The sequence below is a fragment of the Lepidothrix coronata genome, unplaced genomic scaffold (assembly GCF_001604755.1).
Source record: "Lepidothrix coronata isolate B3197 unplaced genomic scaffold, Lepidothrix_coronata-1.0 Scaffold98, whole genome shotgun sequence".
Taxonomy (NCBI): domain Eukaryota; kingdom Metazoa; phylum Chordata; class Aves; order Passeriformes; family Pipridae; genus Lepidothrix; species Lepidothrix coronata.
Genome location: NW_016690278.1, coordinates 2520696 through 2533635, shown reverse-complemented (window position 1 = coordinate 2533635; position 12940 = coordinate 2520696). Strand labels below are relative to the sequence as shown.

At 41.9% G+C, this 12940-nt stretch overlaps 1 protein-coding gene across 5 annotated transcripts in view; it reads right to left on the bottom strand.

Annotated features, from left to right (window-relative positions):
* The window catches only part of SLC44A1 (solute carrier family 44 member 1), a 74234-nt gene extending 61657 nt beyond the window's left edge, over positions 1–12577 (bottom strand). For all 5 annotated transcript variants that reach the window (XR_001876114.1, XM_017822520.1, XM_017822521.1 and 2 more), the window contains exon 1: positions 12485–12577. Coding sequence is in view for 4 of the 5 variants with exons in the window: in XM_017822520.1 (XP_017678009.1) it covers positions 12485–12511 (27 nt within the window). In the remaining variant the exon portion in view is untranslated. The remainder of the gene's footprint in view (positions 1–12484) is intronic.
* Between the last annotated feature and the right edge of the window lie 363 nt (positions 12578–12940).

Here is a 12940-nt window from a genome sequence, read left to right as displayed (position 1 = left end):
TCAAGGAACAGTTGTATTAGGCTGTCAAACACTGGTGTGCACAAATACCTGAACTCCCATTTGTTCCTCAAAACGGTGTTTGTCTGCGACCATTCTTTTAAGTGGGATATAGTTTATTAAGTGTTTAAGCACAGAACCCAGCTAATAACCAAACTGACAGTTTTAAAAGCCATGGAACTAGCTGGGATTGACTTCCTTTGGTCTTTCTGACTAGTATAATGAGATCCTCTGATATCTAACAAAGAGCAAGTTCTGATCATAGTTCTTCATGCAGTGGAGACAATTCCTGGTATTTTTTTTTCTCTCTTCTCATTCAGGTTTTCTGATATTTAAGAGTAACTGAGTTTTCGTTAAGAGACCCTTCCTCAGCAGCAATAGTTTGACCTCAGTCTTATATTAAGCTTAAAGGAACGTAACAGGATCTTTGCATCATCACTGCTGAATTAGCTGTCACTGCCAAGGTAGCTCAGCTGAATCAATAATTTTCAAAATTATTATTTTGGGGCGTGGGAGAAACCATTAATTTTCTGAAGGAAAATTGCAACTGTGTACCATTACACAGATTGTACAATCTGTGCTAAAGATACTGGTAAAAAAAAGTAGTTTAAATCCCTACAAGTAACTATGTAAGTTACGTTTTCACATAGCTTTAATTAATTTCAGGGTTTTTTACAGAGCGACTGTAAAAAAATTTGGAATATTCACTTCTACAATTTCTAATAAGTTTCAGTAATGATAAGAAGATACTGAAAATTTTGGGTTGTAAATATTTCATGTTTTTTTAAGTGAAAAGATATTTTTTGTCATACTTCTAAAAATCTTCAGGGATATTACTACCGATGTTCAAAGTTAGGATAATTTGTTATAAACCCCCATTCTAAGAACCACATTAATCTAACTACATCCTCTGTTTGTTTTTTTATCACCTTGATGTTACATCTGGACTTAGAGTTCATACAGCTGTACTTCAATATAGGAGAGTAAATAGAAATAACTGCTGTTTGTTTATTTAAATCAAGAACTCAGAAATTTTTGTGTAGTACCTATCTATCTACATAGGAAACAAACAGTCTCAGCGTGCACACAGCATTAATAAACAGCCCTTAGAGGTAAAAATGGATTTTCATCCTATCCAGGATCTTTTGCAGAAACTGCACAGAGTCCTCCAGCCTCCACCTCTCCTAGGATGCAGACTGATGCTGATAAAGTGCCAAGATTCAACTGATAACTAACGTTCAGTTTATTCCAATAGCAGAGTGAGTACATAATACATAAATTGTACACGTACATTGCAGGTTTGACCCTTCGAAGTTGGAGGGTCCATCTGCGATACTGCACATGCCACAAAAGGACACGTAAGGGCATGACTCCCCAGAAAATGGGCAAGCCAGGTTAAAAGGATGATGAGCAATAAGTCATCCAGTTCAGAAGTTGTCCTGCAAGCTATGTTTAAAACTGCATCTTCACGTGCTGTTGAAACACACCCACACTGAAAAAAAAAAGAAAAAAAAAAAAAGAAAAACACACACAGTTCTTGAAACATTTATTAGTGTTTCCCAGTGAGTAGGAAGTGATTCTTTACTCATTTTATATATCTTTACAAGCTAAAGAACAGTACTAGTCACATGCTGACCTTTACCAGTAAGCATTCCACCTATCAATAAGAGGAGTCACAACTCAGTAGTTTACCAAACTGTTTCCAACGCAAGAAGGTACTTCTCCAGGTTTAACAGAGAACATGGCATTTTTCTGCACAAGACATGGAACACTTTTCTACACTATTCAGCTGTTTAAAATAACAACTAGCAGCAACTCTATATTGTCCTAACGAAACTTCTTCCACCTCTGAACAGATCTTAATCCTAGAGCCTAAAGAGAAAGAGGAAATGAGTCCTGACCCCAAGCATTAACAGTTTAGGATGTTTTCAGAACTCTCCAACCTGAGGCCTAAAACAAAGATATGCCCCCTAGTCCAAAGCAGAAGCCATTTTGACACAGAATCATAAAATCTGCTGGGTTGGAAGGGACCCACCACGACCACAGACTCCAACTCCTGGCCCTCCACAGGGCACTCCAAGAATCACACCGTGTGGTTGAGAGTGTTGTCAAAATGCTTCTTGAACCCAGACAGGCTTGGTGCTGTGACCACTTCCTTGGGGAGCGTGTTCCAGACACCAAATGAAGTTATCCATTCCTCCTCCATCATTACAAATGTCAAACTGCAGTGAATAAGATGACTGGTAGGCTGCATCTGACCACTACAAAGTGGTCAAAACATACATGATACCAATTATAGATGTAGACTACTAAAGTGTGTCTCACTATAAACACAAATTAGTAACTACTTCATGAGCATTTCTCTGCATCTACAGCCAACTTAGTAGGTAATGACTGATCTAAACAAGTGTGTAAAATGTCAGAATATAAAATTAAAATCTAGCAAGTTGTTTCACATTTTCAAACAAAAGCATTAGCTTTTAAACCTGTTAAATACGCTGCACAAAGGAATTCATATTGAGAGGGAGAGAAAAGACATGGACATTTTCTAACATCCTCACAAGTAAACAGAGTCTAGAGTCCCTGACAATGCTAATATGAAGGTCTATGTTTGTCAGCTCTAAAGAGCATTAAGTCCATGATTATTCTGTGATCTTCTGTTATTTGGAAGACTGTAAAGTAGTTCTCTATGTAAAATTTTCATGTGGTGAATGCACTGTTTTAAGTGTCCAGAACAAAGTCTTGAAGCACCAAAACTATAATCAGTTCATGACTTGACCAAAATGTCACATTTTTATAGAAAACCCCCAGTTTACTTCACCATGAAGTCTAAGAACACTGTGCACAGTTGACTCAGTTAAAAATGTTCACCATTATGCACAGACTTCCTATGCGTGACTTACAGGCATTCAGATAAAGTACCAAACAGCAGTTTACAGCACTTATTATCATGAGTTCAGATGATCTCTCAGGTTTGCAATAAAACTGATTTATTACCAGCAAATTACTACTACACCTCCATTACTAGAGCAGGAACACACACCAGCAAACACAAACTTTTACTCTACTGAACTATACCAGTTCCCTGGAAGAATGAACTACATTGTATCCATAAAAATATCTCCATAAGCACACCAAAAGAATGGTTAGTGTAGCCCTGGCCTGGATCTACCTCTGCGGAAGAACAGTATTACTGCTCCTACCCCAAAGAGGCTGCTAATGATTGAATTCTCCTCGGAGACAGGGGCTTGAGTTGCCCCAGACTTACAAAAGTGAAGCAATGTCTCCCACTTCCAGGCACAAGAGAGGTCGTCACTGTAATACTGTCACAGCTGAGGTGGCAGTCATCTGTAGAAAGAAGCCCAAACACATGTGGGCAATTCCAAAATGGACTTCATAACAGGACACACAAATCACAGTGGAGTCTAACATCCTGGGGGTTTTTTGCCTTTTTTTTTTTTTTTTAATTCCTGCTTTGACCTCACTACAAAACCCTGTATTTTTCAATTTACTGCATGGCAGACACCAGCGACACTTCAGACTAAGAGCCATATAACAGTACTTTACATATAGGCACCCACATCCCTATTTTCCTAATGACTCCACATTCATCACTTGTCCTCCAATGCCCTGAGCACTGAAAAGATGCATCTGCTCTTTTTAGGTATGAAACTCAAAGGTCCTGCTAGGAAAAGTTTTCTGATGGTATAATACTGCTTTAAAGTTATCCACCAAAGGGTGATGAGTTTATACTTTGCTTCTCTTGAGACAAAGAATACCACCAATTCACTGAGCCCACATATGCTACTTCATGAACATTCTCAGATGCTACAAACAGTATTTATAAGTTTTTAACACAATGTCAACAAAACTGAGATCCCATAGGACATCATATTATTGATGATGCAATATGAAGATGTTTACCCTGCAAACTCCTGTGCGGAGACTCCACTCTTGAATATGACATGTGTTGTATATAATCTTCCACTCATCTTGACAGTCAACTCATATTAAACGTTGCTTCAAAACTCCTTTATTACATGCTTCCACCTCAGTCAACAATTTAAATATTTATCTTGAAGCATAACACAGCTGATTAAATAAAGAGCTGATCAGCACACCTGCTGAGGTTTTGAAGTTTAGAAATCAGGCCATCTGCAGACAAAAGCCCAGTTTTTAACTCTCTAAGTCTTTAATTATTGTTTCTTTTCTTCATAACCCATTGTTAAGTACTTATTTGAAGGCAGCAATAAATAAGGACACTTGACAAATATAATAGAAATATTTTTCAGGGGACTAAAATATTAATTTCAATGCATTTTTGGTACTTCCATGGTTCTTAATAATTAATAAAAATCAGTCATGCAAACAAAAACAAAATAACAACAACAAAAACATACAAACAAAAAAACCAAACAAAAACCCCAAAACCAAAATCACAAAACATTTCACTTCTGAAGACATTTTGCACATACCAAGTTACTTAATCACATTTGAACTTCCTGCTTGTATATCAACCAGTTTCACAGAATCTCAAATTTTGTTCCTTCCATGCCCTGCAAGTCCCAAATTATAAAACATTTTCAAACTTTGGACTAGTAAAACATTGCCCAACTACAATACACACTTTGCTTCCAAATGTCTTAGCTTTATCACATGATATTAACACACACACACACACACCCAAAAAAAAAAAACCCAAACAAACAAAAATAAAACCACAGCAGAACTCCCCAATTACTGGTCTGTGCATGAAATGTGGATTCCAGATGAAGAACACTCCATGGAAAACGCTGCCCCTGTTTTTTTGCACTCTCTTCACGTGAATTCCAGACCAAAGACATCGCAGCTCACCAAGAGCTCATGGCCTGCACAGCACTGCTGTGAAAAATAACAACGTTGCCACTTACTAGGGGAATTCACAGCACTTTGCTACATATTCCTCCAAAATGTATCCTACATTCAAATGGGTTTGCCAAGTGAAAATCATGGCTGCTTAATTACCAAGTCCTGACTTACAGGTCCAAAATTCTAGCATAATAAGAAAACAAACAAACAAACAAACCACTCAGGATTGCAATACGAGGACATTGAAAGTATATTAGATTAACAAGAACCAACGCTAAGAAAGCTCTGACTTAAGGAAGAAAGAGCGGGAGGAGAATGGAAAGGGAAATAATGTGTTAAGCCCTTAGTTTATTACATAAGCATACGCCCTTATAAGTGGGCAATAATTTTTCAGTCTTTCATAGCAAACTAGGGGGAGTCTGTCAAAGCATTCCCAGGAGATGGTTATCATGACCTTGAACGAAGTACTTAAACGGGTTCCTTGTTTTGTTTCTGCAGATCTGTATACAACATTCAGGGGTCTCTCCCTCAGTCAGACACTATCTGGAGAGCAGCAAGAGTGGTTTCAATTTACAACAAAACCACAACAGGCCAGTGCTCATTTCTGCTGCAATCAGCAGCTTAACTACCTGGCATTAATTAAGAGCAGGCACATTGTATATTACATTGTGAGGCACAAGTCACCGTGTTCTGCTCGCCATGACTCTCCACCAGAGTCTAGCAATATTACTGGTTTAAACAAGGACAGCTAGGAACTACCATGTAAAAGTGCAGCATGGAACCTCAGCTCTCCGACATACAAGCAGTCATCTCCTACTCTTGCAGTGCAATGGACACTGGGTGTTGAAATCGCATCAAAGCACTGAAAACTAATCTTTGGGCTATAAAGCTGAATTTCTAAACGAAGATGACACTTCTCTCTTCCTAAAGTATACATAGAGATGTTTCTGGGGCTGTTGTCACACAAATATACACTTTTATTCCACATTAGGAAAATGCTTACCTAGAAAATTTTTTTAAAAATCAAAAAAAAAGGGGGGGGGGCTTAGCAACGGAAGGGAAATCGAAGCACTGACATTTATTTACAAAGTCTGTGAAACTTCAAAGTGGATGGAAGACCTAAAAGAACCCTATTATATATTCACCAACACAGACCCTTTCTCTAAAATTTATACACAAAAAGGTCTCATCAAACAGAGGTAAAAATTAGCAATCAGTTTAATCAGCAGGTAGAAGTCACCTGGCAACACTGCATAACTATTTTTTTAGAAGCTAAGCCGAAGATTTACACAATTTTCCAAGAGCTGCTTTAAGTGAGAAAGATTCAAATACAAAATATCAAAGACACAGTTTATGTTAAGTTGGTTTGCAAGTTCTGATTTTCACAAAAGAACTCGCTGAGCCAGGTTCAAAGGAACAAAAGTTATAGTCAGCCCACAGGAGAAAGAGGCATGCACAGTTATTGCAAAGCTTGCCTTCAGAGTAAACAGCATAAAGACAGTTGACAACTTCACTACATAACAAACATTGCCATCTCTTCATAATGAAAAATAAAAGCCATCAGTTGGGTGATACTGAACATACCTGCACTATTATTAGCCTAAAAGTCTGATGGCTGACATTATTCTTGATGCCCCATAGATTACAATAACACGAGCTTTGGATTTAGCACTTCCTATTAACAATGCAAGATAATCAATCTTTTCCAAAATTGTTCTCACTTTATAAAAAAAAAAAGTCTTATAAGGATGCTAGGTCCCATTATTGTTCTTAATACAAACTATCATTTCCTGAAGCTCTTAAAAATAACAAAGTTGATCTTTGAACTACCTGACAAAGTAAAGAAAATAACTTGCTGCTTACAACTTTTAAGAAGTGACATAACTGAAGGGTAGACTAAAACCTTAGTACATGAATTTAAAGACTACTTACAAGTATCTATGTAATTGAAATATTTCTTTCTATGTTAAGATTGAATGGAATTATTTGCACAGGTTGCTTGTGACAGCATTTGTAAAAGGACATCTCATGCTTCACAGGAATCTAACAGAGCTCACAGATCAGAAATACAGAAAAGCCACCAACAACTTCATGAGATACCTGACTCACTAGTATGTTTCTGGATCCTGCTTGTACGCTTTGCCCTTCATACTATTTTTGCTTGCCAAAGCAAGCTTCCTATCTCCTGGAATTAGAATTCACAACTCATTCTGTTTCTGTGCATCAACACTGTTATTCAGCTGGTCTTCTTCCATGATCATACCCGTGCCCACAGTGAAACAGGCATGTTTTGATGCCCCTTATATTCATTTGACTGCAAGAACCTCTGACAACTGAAGATACCACTAGTGTACAATTAGCCATCTGTATTGTCCATAACAGGTTAGCAGAGACATTTCATCAGAACGGTGAGGTTTTTTAGAAAGTTAGGAACTCCAGATTTATTCAGTGTTGCTTTGATAGCAGATGCTCAAGGGAAAGTTAATGGATGATCTGTCTTCATCTCCTCTAATAATGGGAAGTTCTTAGAGTCTTTCAAAAACCAAGGCCACCACTAAAACCACCAAGAATAACATGTGCTTTGTTTTTTCCAGTCATGCCTCCAATTTCTGTCAATATTTCAAGCTTCTCTCACACATATCTTGGATTAAGTCACTAATGTAAAAAGCTATAGGGATAAAATAAACACACACACATAGTATTTCCCAATCCCAACACAAAGATCTCAATAAGTTGCTTTGTTCCCTACAACATGTTGCCAAAATAAACACCTTTTAACTCCAATCAGCCACTCCAACTGCAGAACAGCAGGAAGGGAGAATGGATTATGTATCACAAATGTCCCATGAGAAAGCAGTTTAAGGTCTGCCTCTCCCCCTACCTCGTTCCCTTTCATGATCTATTAATGTCTGTCTGCTCAGATATAACAATGCAAACTTTATGGAACTGTGCTATAAACTAGATCAGCAGAGCAATCTGAGTTACACTGTAGTGCAAGTTTTCTTGCTTAGAAAAAGTCTGTTACAGATTACTTTGAACAAATGGATTTACAGTGCAGCCTAACAGTTATGGTGACATAAGAGTGATGAACTCCAACAGTTACCTCCTGCAAATCCAGTTTTATAATGGATTAATGCTGTGAGATAGCAGAAAATATCACTGATGAAGAAGAATGAAACGCAAGAGAAGAGAATACTGTCATTCAACCACAGATTCCATTTTTCTTCTTCAATAAAACTAAAGATCTGATAGAAACTTAATTGTTCTATTAACTCAGAACTTCAGCACCATTTGCTCAAAAGATGTGTACATTAGGTAGAGAACATAATTTCCAGAACCGCATGCACCAAAAAAAACCCCAAACCAACCAAACAAAAATAAAAAACAAAACAAACAAACAAAAACCCACAAAAAAAGGAACAAAAACCACCACCAAAAAAAAACCACAAAAACAAACAAACAAAAAAAACCCAACGAAAACAAAAAACCAACATCTCCACCAAACCAGAACAACCTCTATCAAAAGTAAGCAGAAACTTCTTAACTTCTGTTGCATGGCAGACCCACAATGAAAGAGATCCACCTAGACAGAAGCACCCACCTTGAGAAAACACACATCTCATGACAAAGATATGGCCAAGAGAAGACAGTGGGCTGAAATCACATTAAGGTACTGGCAACTAACAGCAGTGCCAGAGAGGAGATACACAGAGGTGGGGTTTCTTTCTCTTGTCCTTTACAGGTCTTCATCTCATATAGGCCAGCACACTTTGGCTAAACTACAATTCAAAAAAGTGTTAGGAAGATCTGGTCATGGTAATTAATTATGAGTACCCAGACTGCTTTATGACAAGTGTGAGGATGTAGCGGACACCGCACAAGATTTTCTCAGCAAGCTCAAGGTTCACGATGGTGATAGTGTCAAGAGACAGCAAGCACAAAAATAATTACAGCTTAGTGAAACGAAATAAGTATAGAATAGCACAAACCCCTAAAGAAAAAAAAGATGATGACACTGTTTTAATACAAAAAAGGAGAAACACGCAAACAGGAACTCTGGTTGCAATGATAAAGAACAAGGGCAGATACTACACCAGGGGAAGTAGAAGAACTTCGTGCAAACATGGAATAAGACCAAAATGGAAACAAGAAATTAACTGGAAAGAATATACCTGTTCTAAGTGCCTCAGCAGGCATATCCTCATATTCATTTAAGAGCTCAACTCGATGATCCTTGTGAGTTCCTTCCAACTCAAAATATTCTGTGATACCACAGACTGCCCAGGGAAAATAAGACACCATGTGGCAGAGGATTACACACAGTATTGAAAGAGGTCAAGGAGGGTAAGAAAGAAGGGGAATCCTTTCAACTTGGGCAGAAGAAGAAGTTTGTAGAACCGTTACTGAAGACAATTTCAGCACAACACAGAATATGGATTGGAATTAATTTAGTATGAAGAGACAGGACAAACATACATTCTTCCATTCAGGAGTTTGGAAAAGAAGGGAAGCAGACTGGAGCTGACTGTCAGCTAAGGACTGATAATAGTAACTCAGACCAAAATTAGGAAGGGAATAAGATGGCAGCAAGAGGTAAAACCCAGTAATTTGGAATTAAAACAGGAAAATTGAATGAATGGGGCTTTGGGGTCAGACTAAGTAGTTAAAAACGAGGAAAAGCAGAAGGCAAACATGCAAATCCATCTCTGTAAGCAGCAATCAATAGTACTGAGCAAAGGTAAACAAGTCAATTCTAATCAGTTTTTCTCTGGAAATCTTTAGATTCCGCAGGGGAAGAGATACAGGAAAAGGCCTGAGGCATTGCTTTAGACAGCCTGCAAAGCAAAGGAACTGGGAAATGTATTCAGTAGCGAAAGTGGATAACTGAATATGAAATAAGAGTCAGGAAGAAGACAACAAAGAAATCTACCCTGTTCAACTATCAGTCACAGGTAGGTGCATTATCACAAATAAGAGGAGGTGGCAGTCATGAGAAAGGGACCTGGAGGTGCAGTACTCAGATAAGATGGCTGGCAGAATCAAAACAGAAGTAATCATTTCTCTCAGAAACAGAAATGAGGATTAGCAGATGAAAATCAAATAGGCTACAGAGCTGAAGAATGAAGTTAATGAGAAATCAACCTGAAAAACAAAGTCATAAGGAATGAGGATGAGCAATCCACAGCAATGGGAGAGACTATGTCAAAGACCAACATGCAGCTACAAAGAGAGAAGCAAAAAGTAAGCGAGGCAATATGAAGGAATGTCTGATGGACCCCTGCCCAGGAAAAATGGAAGAGGGGAAAGTACAAAGACAGTGGTAGATGAGGAACACAACATTTATTTTTAATGATAAAAGGGAAGATAAGAGACATTAGGATCTAATGCAATGCTGTACTGTAGGTTGCAAGGTTTCTGCAATCCGTATACCAGACAAACTGCTGATAAAATATTCAGCAACTAGCCCTTGCTTTGGATTTCCTGAGAAGACACAACATTGCTTATGGCTGGGGTGTTAAATAAACAGCCATTCTTTATATTTCAGTTATATATATGGGATACAAAGCTCAATTACTGTACCATATCTTGCCACACATGAGGAAAGCAAATGAAAAGTTCAATAGTGCACTATTAACATCACACGCCATGACAGTGGAACACAAGTGTCACTGAAAAACAAAATCAATCAGTTGAAACCCATGAACAAGCCAGATATGTAAACCAATTGATCTTCTACTTCCTATTTCAGTCTAATGTTACCCACAAATAAGCCTGCATTTTCATTTAAGAACAGAACAGAGAACAGCAATTCAAATTCATAAAGAAGATCTAGAAAGGGCCTACTAATCACTTCAGAAAAGCAATTTGGATAGGAATCACAGAAAATAAGGTTGGAAAAGACTTCAAAACATTACTTCAAAATATCAGCTTCACTCTCAGTGCTCCGAGTCTGTATCAGCTTTCCTTAAGCCACTCCTGACAGATGCTTATCTAAAGTTGTTTTTTTTTTTAGCAAACCTCAAGCAATACAGACTCCACAATACCCCCTGGCAGTCTACTGCAGTGACCAAACAACTTCAAAATCTTTCCCTATCATTTAGCATACATCTCATTCTCTCAATTCAAACCATTTCTTCACGCACCATAAAGCTGATTGCCTTCCTCTTTGCAGCAAATCTGCTGTACAGAAAGAATGTTCCCTATTGCAACTGGACAGCTCTCTGCAGTGTTCTGCATCGGAAGGACAGAGCCCTTATATAAAAAAAAAAAAGTCTGCCTGAACGGATGAGCTACAAAAACTCATCTCTGTGATGAGTCATCTGGGACAGCAGAGACGGACTTTCCCACATAAGCAGTCTGCTGGAAGCTGGATTCAGCCACCGTAAGTGACACAGCCAAAGGAAGCTAACATTTACAAGCGAGCAAAGCACAGCCAAGGCATCAGTCGTGATCGCTCGTCCTACAGCCTTCAGAAAGGAGCCAAGCAAAAACAACAGCACAGCCTTGGCCGTGTTGTTCAAAGGGAAAGTTAAAACGGGAAGCAGAGCCGCAAACTGGAGCGTTGGGTGGAGCTCCCAATAGTGCCTTGCCTGGCAGCACCACTCTGGGGGAAAAAAAGGAGTCAGTAAGGGCAAAGCGGAGCGAGGGGGGAGGGGGAAGAAGGAAAAACCGACCTCGGAAACAAGAGATATGCGTGGAACCAATCACACATAGGGAAAAGGATGTAGGGAGGCACCTGAAACCCTGGCCACAGAGTGGAGCAGGGGGCTGGGATTAGGACTGCCTCCCTTTCCAGGGGCAGTGGACTTGAGTGAGGCCCTGGGCATGATTTCCTCCCATGAAATTGCCTCTCTCTCTGGGGGGGAGGGGGGTGGGCGGCAAGTAGGGACCCCAAAGAACATGCTGCAGGGAAGGGCAGGGCGTGTAGAGCTATCTAGGGAGGTGTACTGAGGCATGGCAGAGGGGAGGAGGCGGTGAGGACGCCAGGACAGTGGTGCAAGGCACTAAGACGGTGGCAGGTAAGAACTGGAGGTATGCAGCTGCAGCCATGGCAGGGGATGGGAGCAGGGTATGGTAAAGATTGCAAAGCTGTGGCAGGGCTGGGGGAAGAAGGGGCAAGATGATGCTGATCCGCAGGGGAAGCAGCACACAGAGCAGCGCGCAGAGGGTGGAAGTGCGCAGCACGATAGGATCCAGGCTATGGGGGGGGGGGGGTGAACAAGGGGGTGCAGAGGGTCCTTCCCAGCCACGAAAGAGCAAGGGGAGAGCAAAGGCGGGGGGGGGGGGAGTGTTACAGCCACGGGAGAGCAGAGCTGTCGGTGGGGTGTGAGTCGGGGAGGGAAAAGCAAAGGGTTCCCAGCCATGGGAGAGTATGGTTACAGGTCGGGATGCAGCGAGCGCGCAGCCACGGGAGAACGGCGCTACAGGTGTAGCAGGGGATGCGCTGCCACGGGAGAGCGGGGCGCCGGTGGCGGGAGGCAGCGAGGCGGTGCAGCCACGGGGAAGCCGGGCAGGGGTACGAGGGGATGCACGGCCGGCACAGAGCGGGGGGGACGAGGGGCTGCGCAGCCACAGGGACGGCCCCGGGACGAGGGCGCGGAGGAGGGCAGGGGAAGCGAGGGGGGGCCGGGCCGCTCACCTGCGCGGCGGAGCTGCAGCAGCCCATGGCGTCCGCGGGTCTGTGCCCCGGCGGTGCCCGCCGGGCATCCACTCGCCGCGACTCCCCCCGCCCCCGGGGGCGGCGGCGCGGTGCGAGGCCGGCAGGGAGGGAGTGAGCGCGGGGCCCGCTCAGGCGAGCGCGGCTGCAGCACAAGCAGCACAAACACCAACACAAGCGCCGCCGCGGCGCCCCCTCATCCTCTTCCTCCTCCCCCTCAGCCCGCGGCGGCTCCGGGAGGGGCGGGGTCTGCGGGGGGCGGGGTCTGCGGGGGGCGGGGCCAGGCACTGCGGCGCGGGGGGTCCTGGCCCGCCCACTGGCCCCGCCCCCGGCTCGCTCCGCCGCTTCCGGTGCCGCCATGTCTCCGTGCCGGGCCGGTCCCGGCCCGCGGGGGGCCGAGGGCTGGGGTATGTCGGGGGTTGTCGTCCAGGGCCGTGC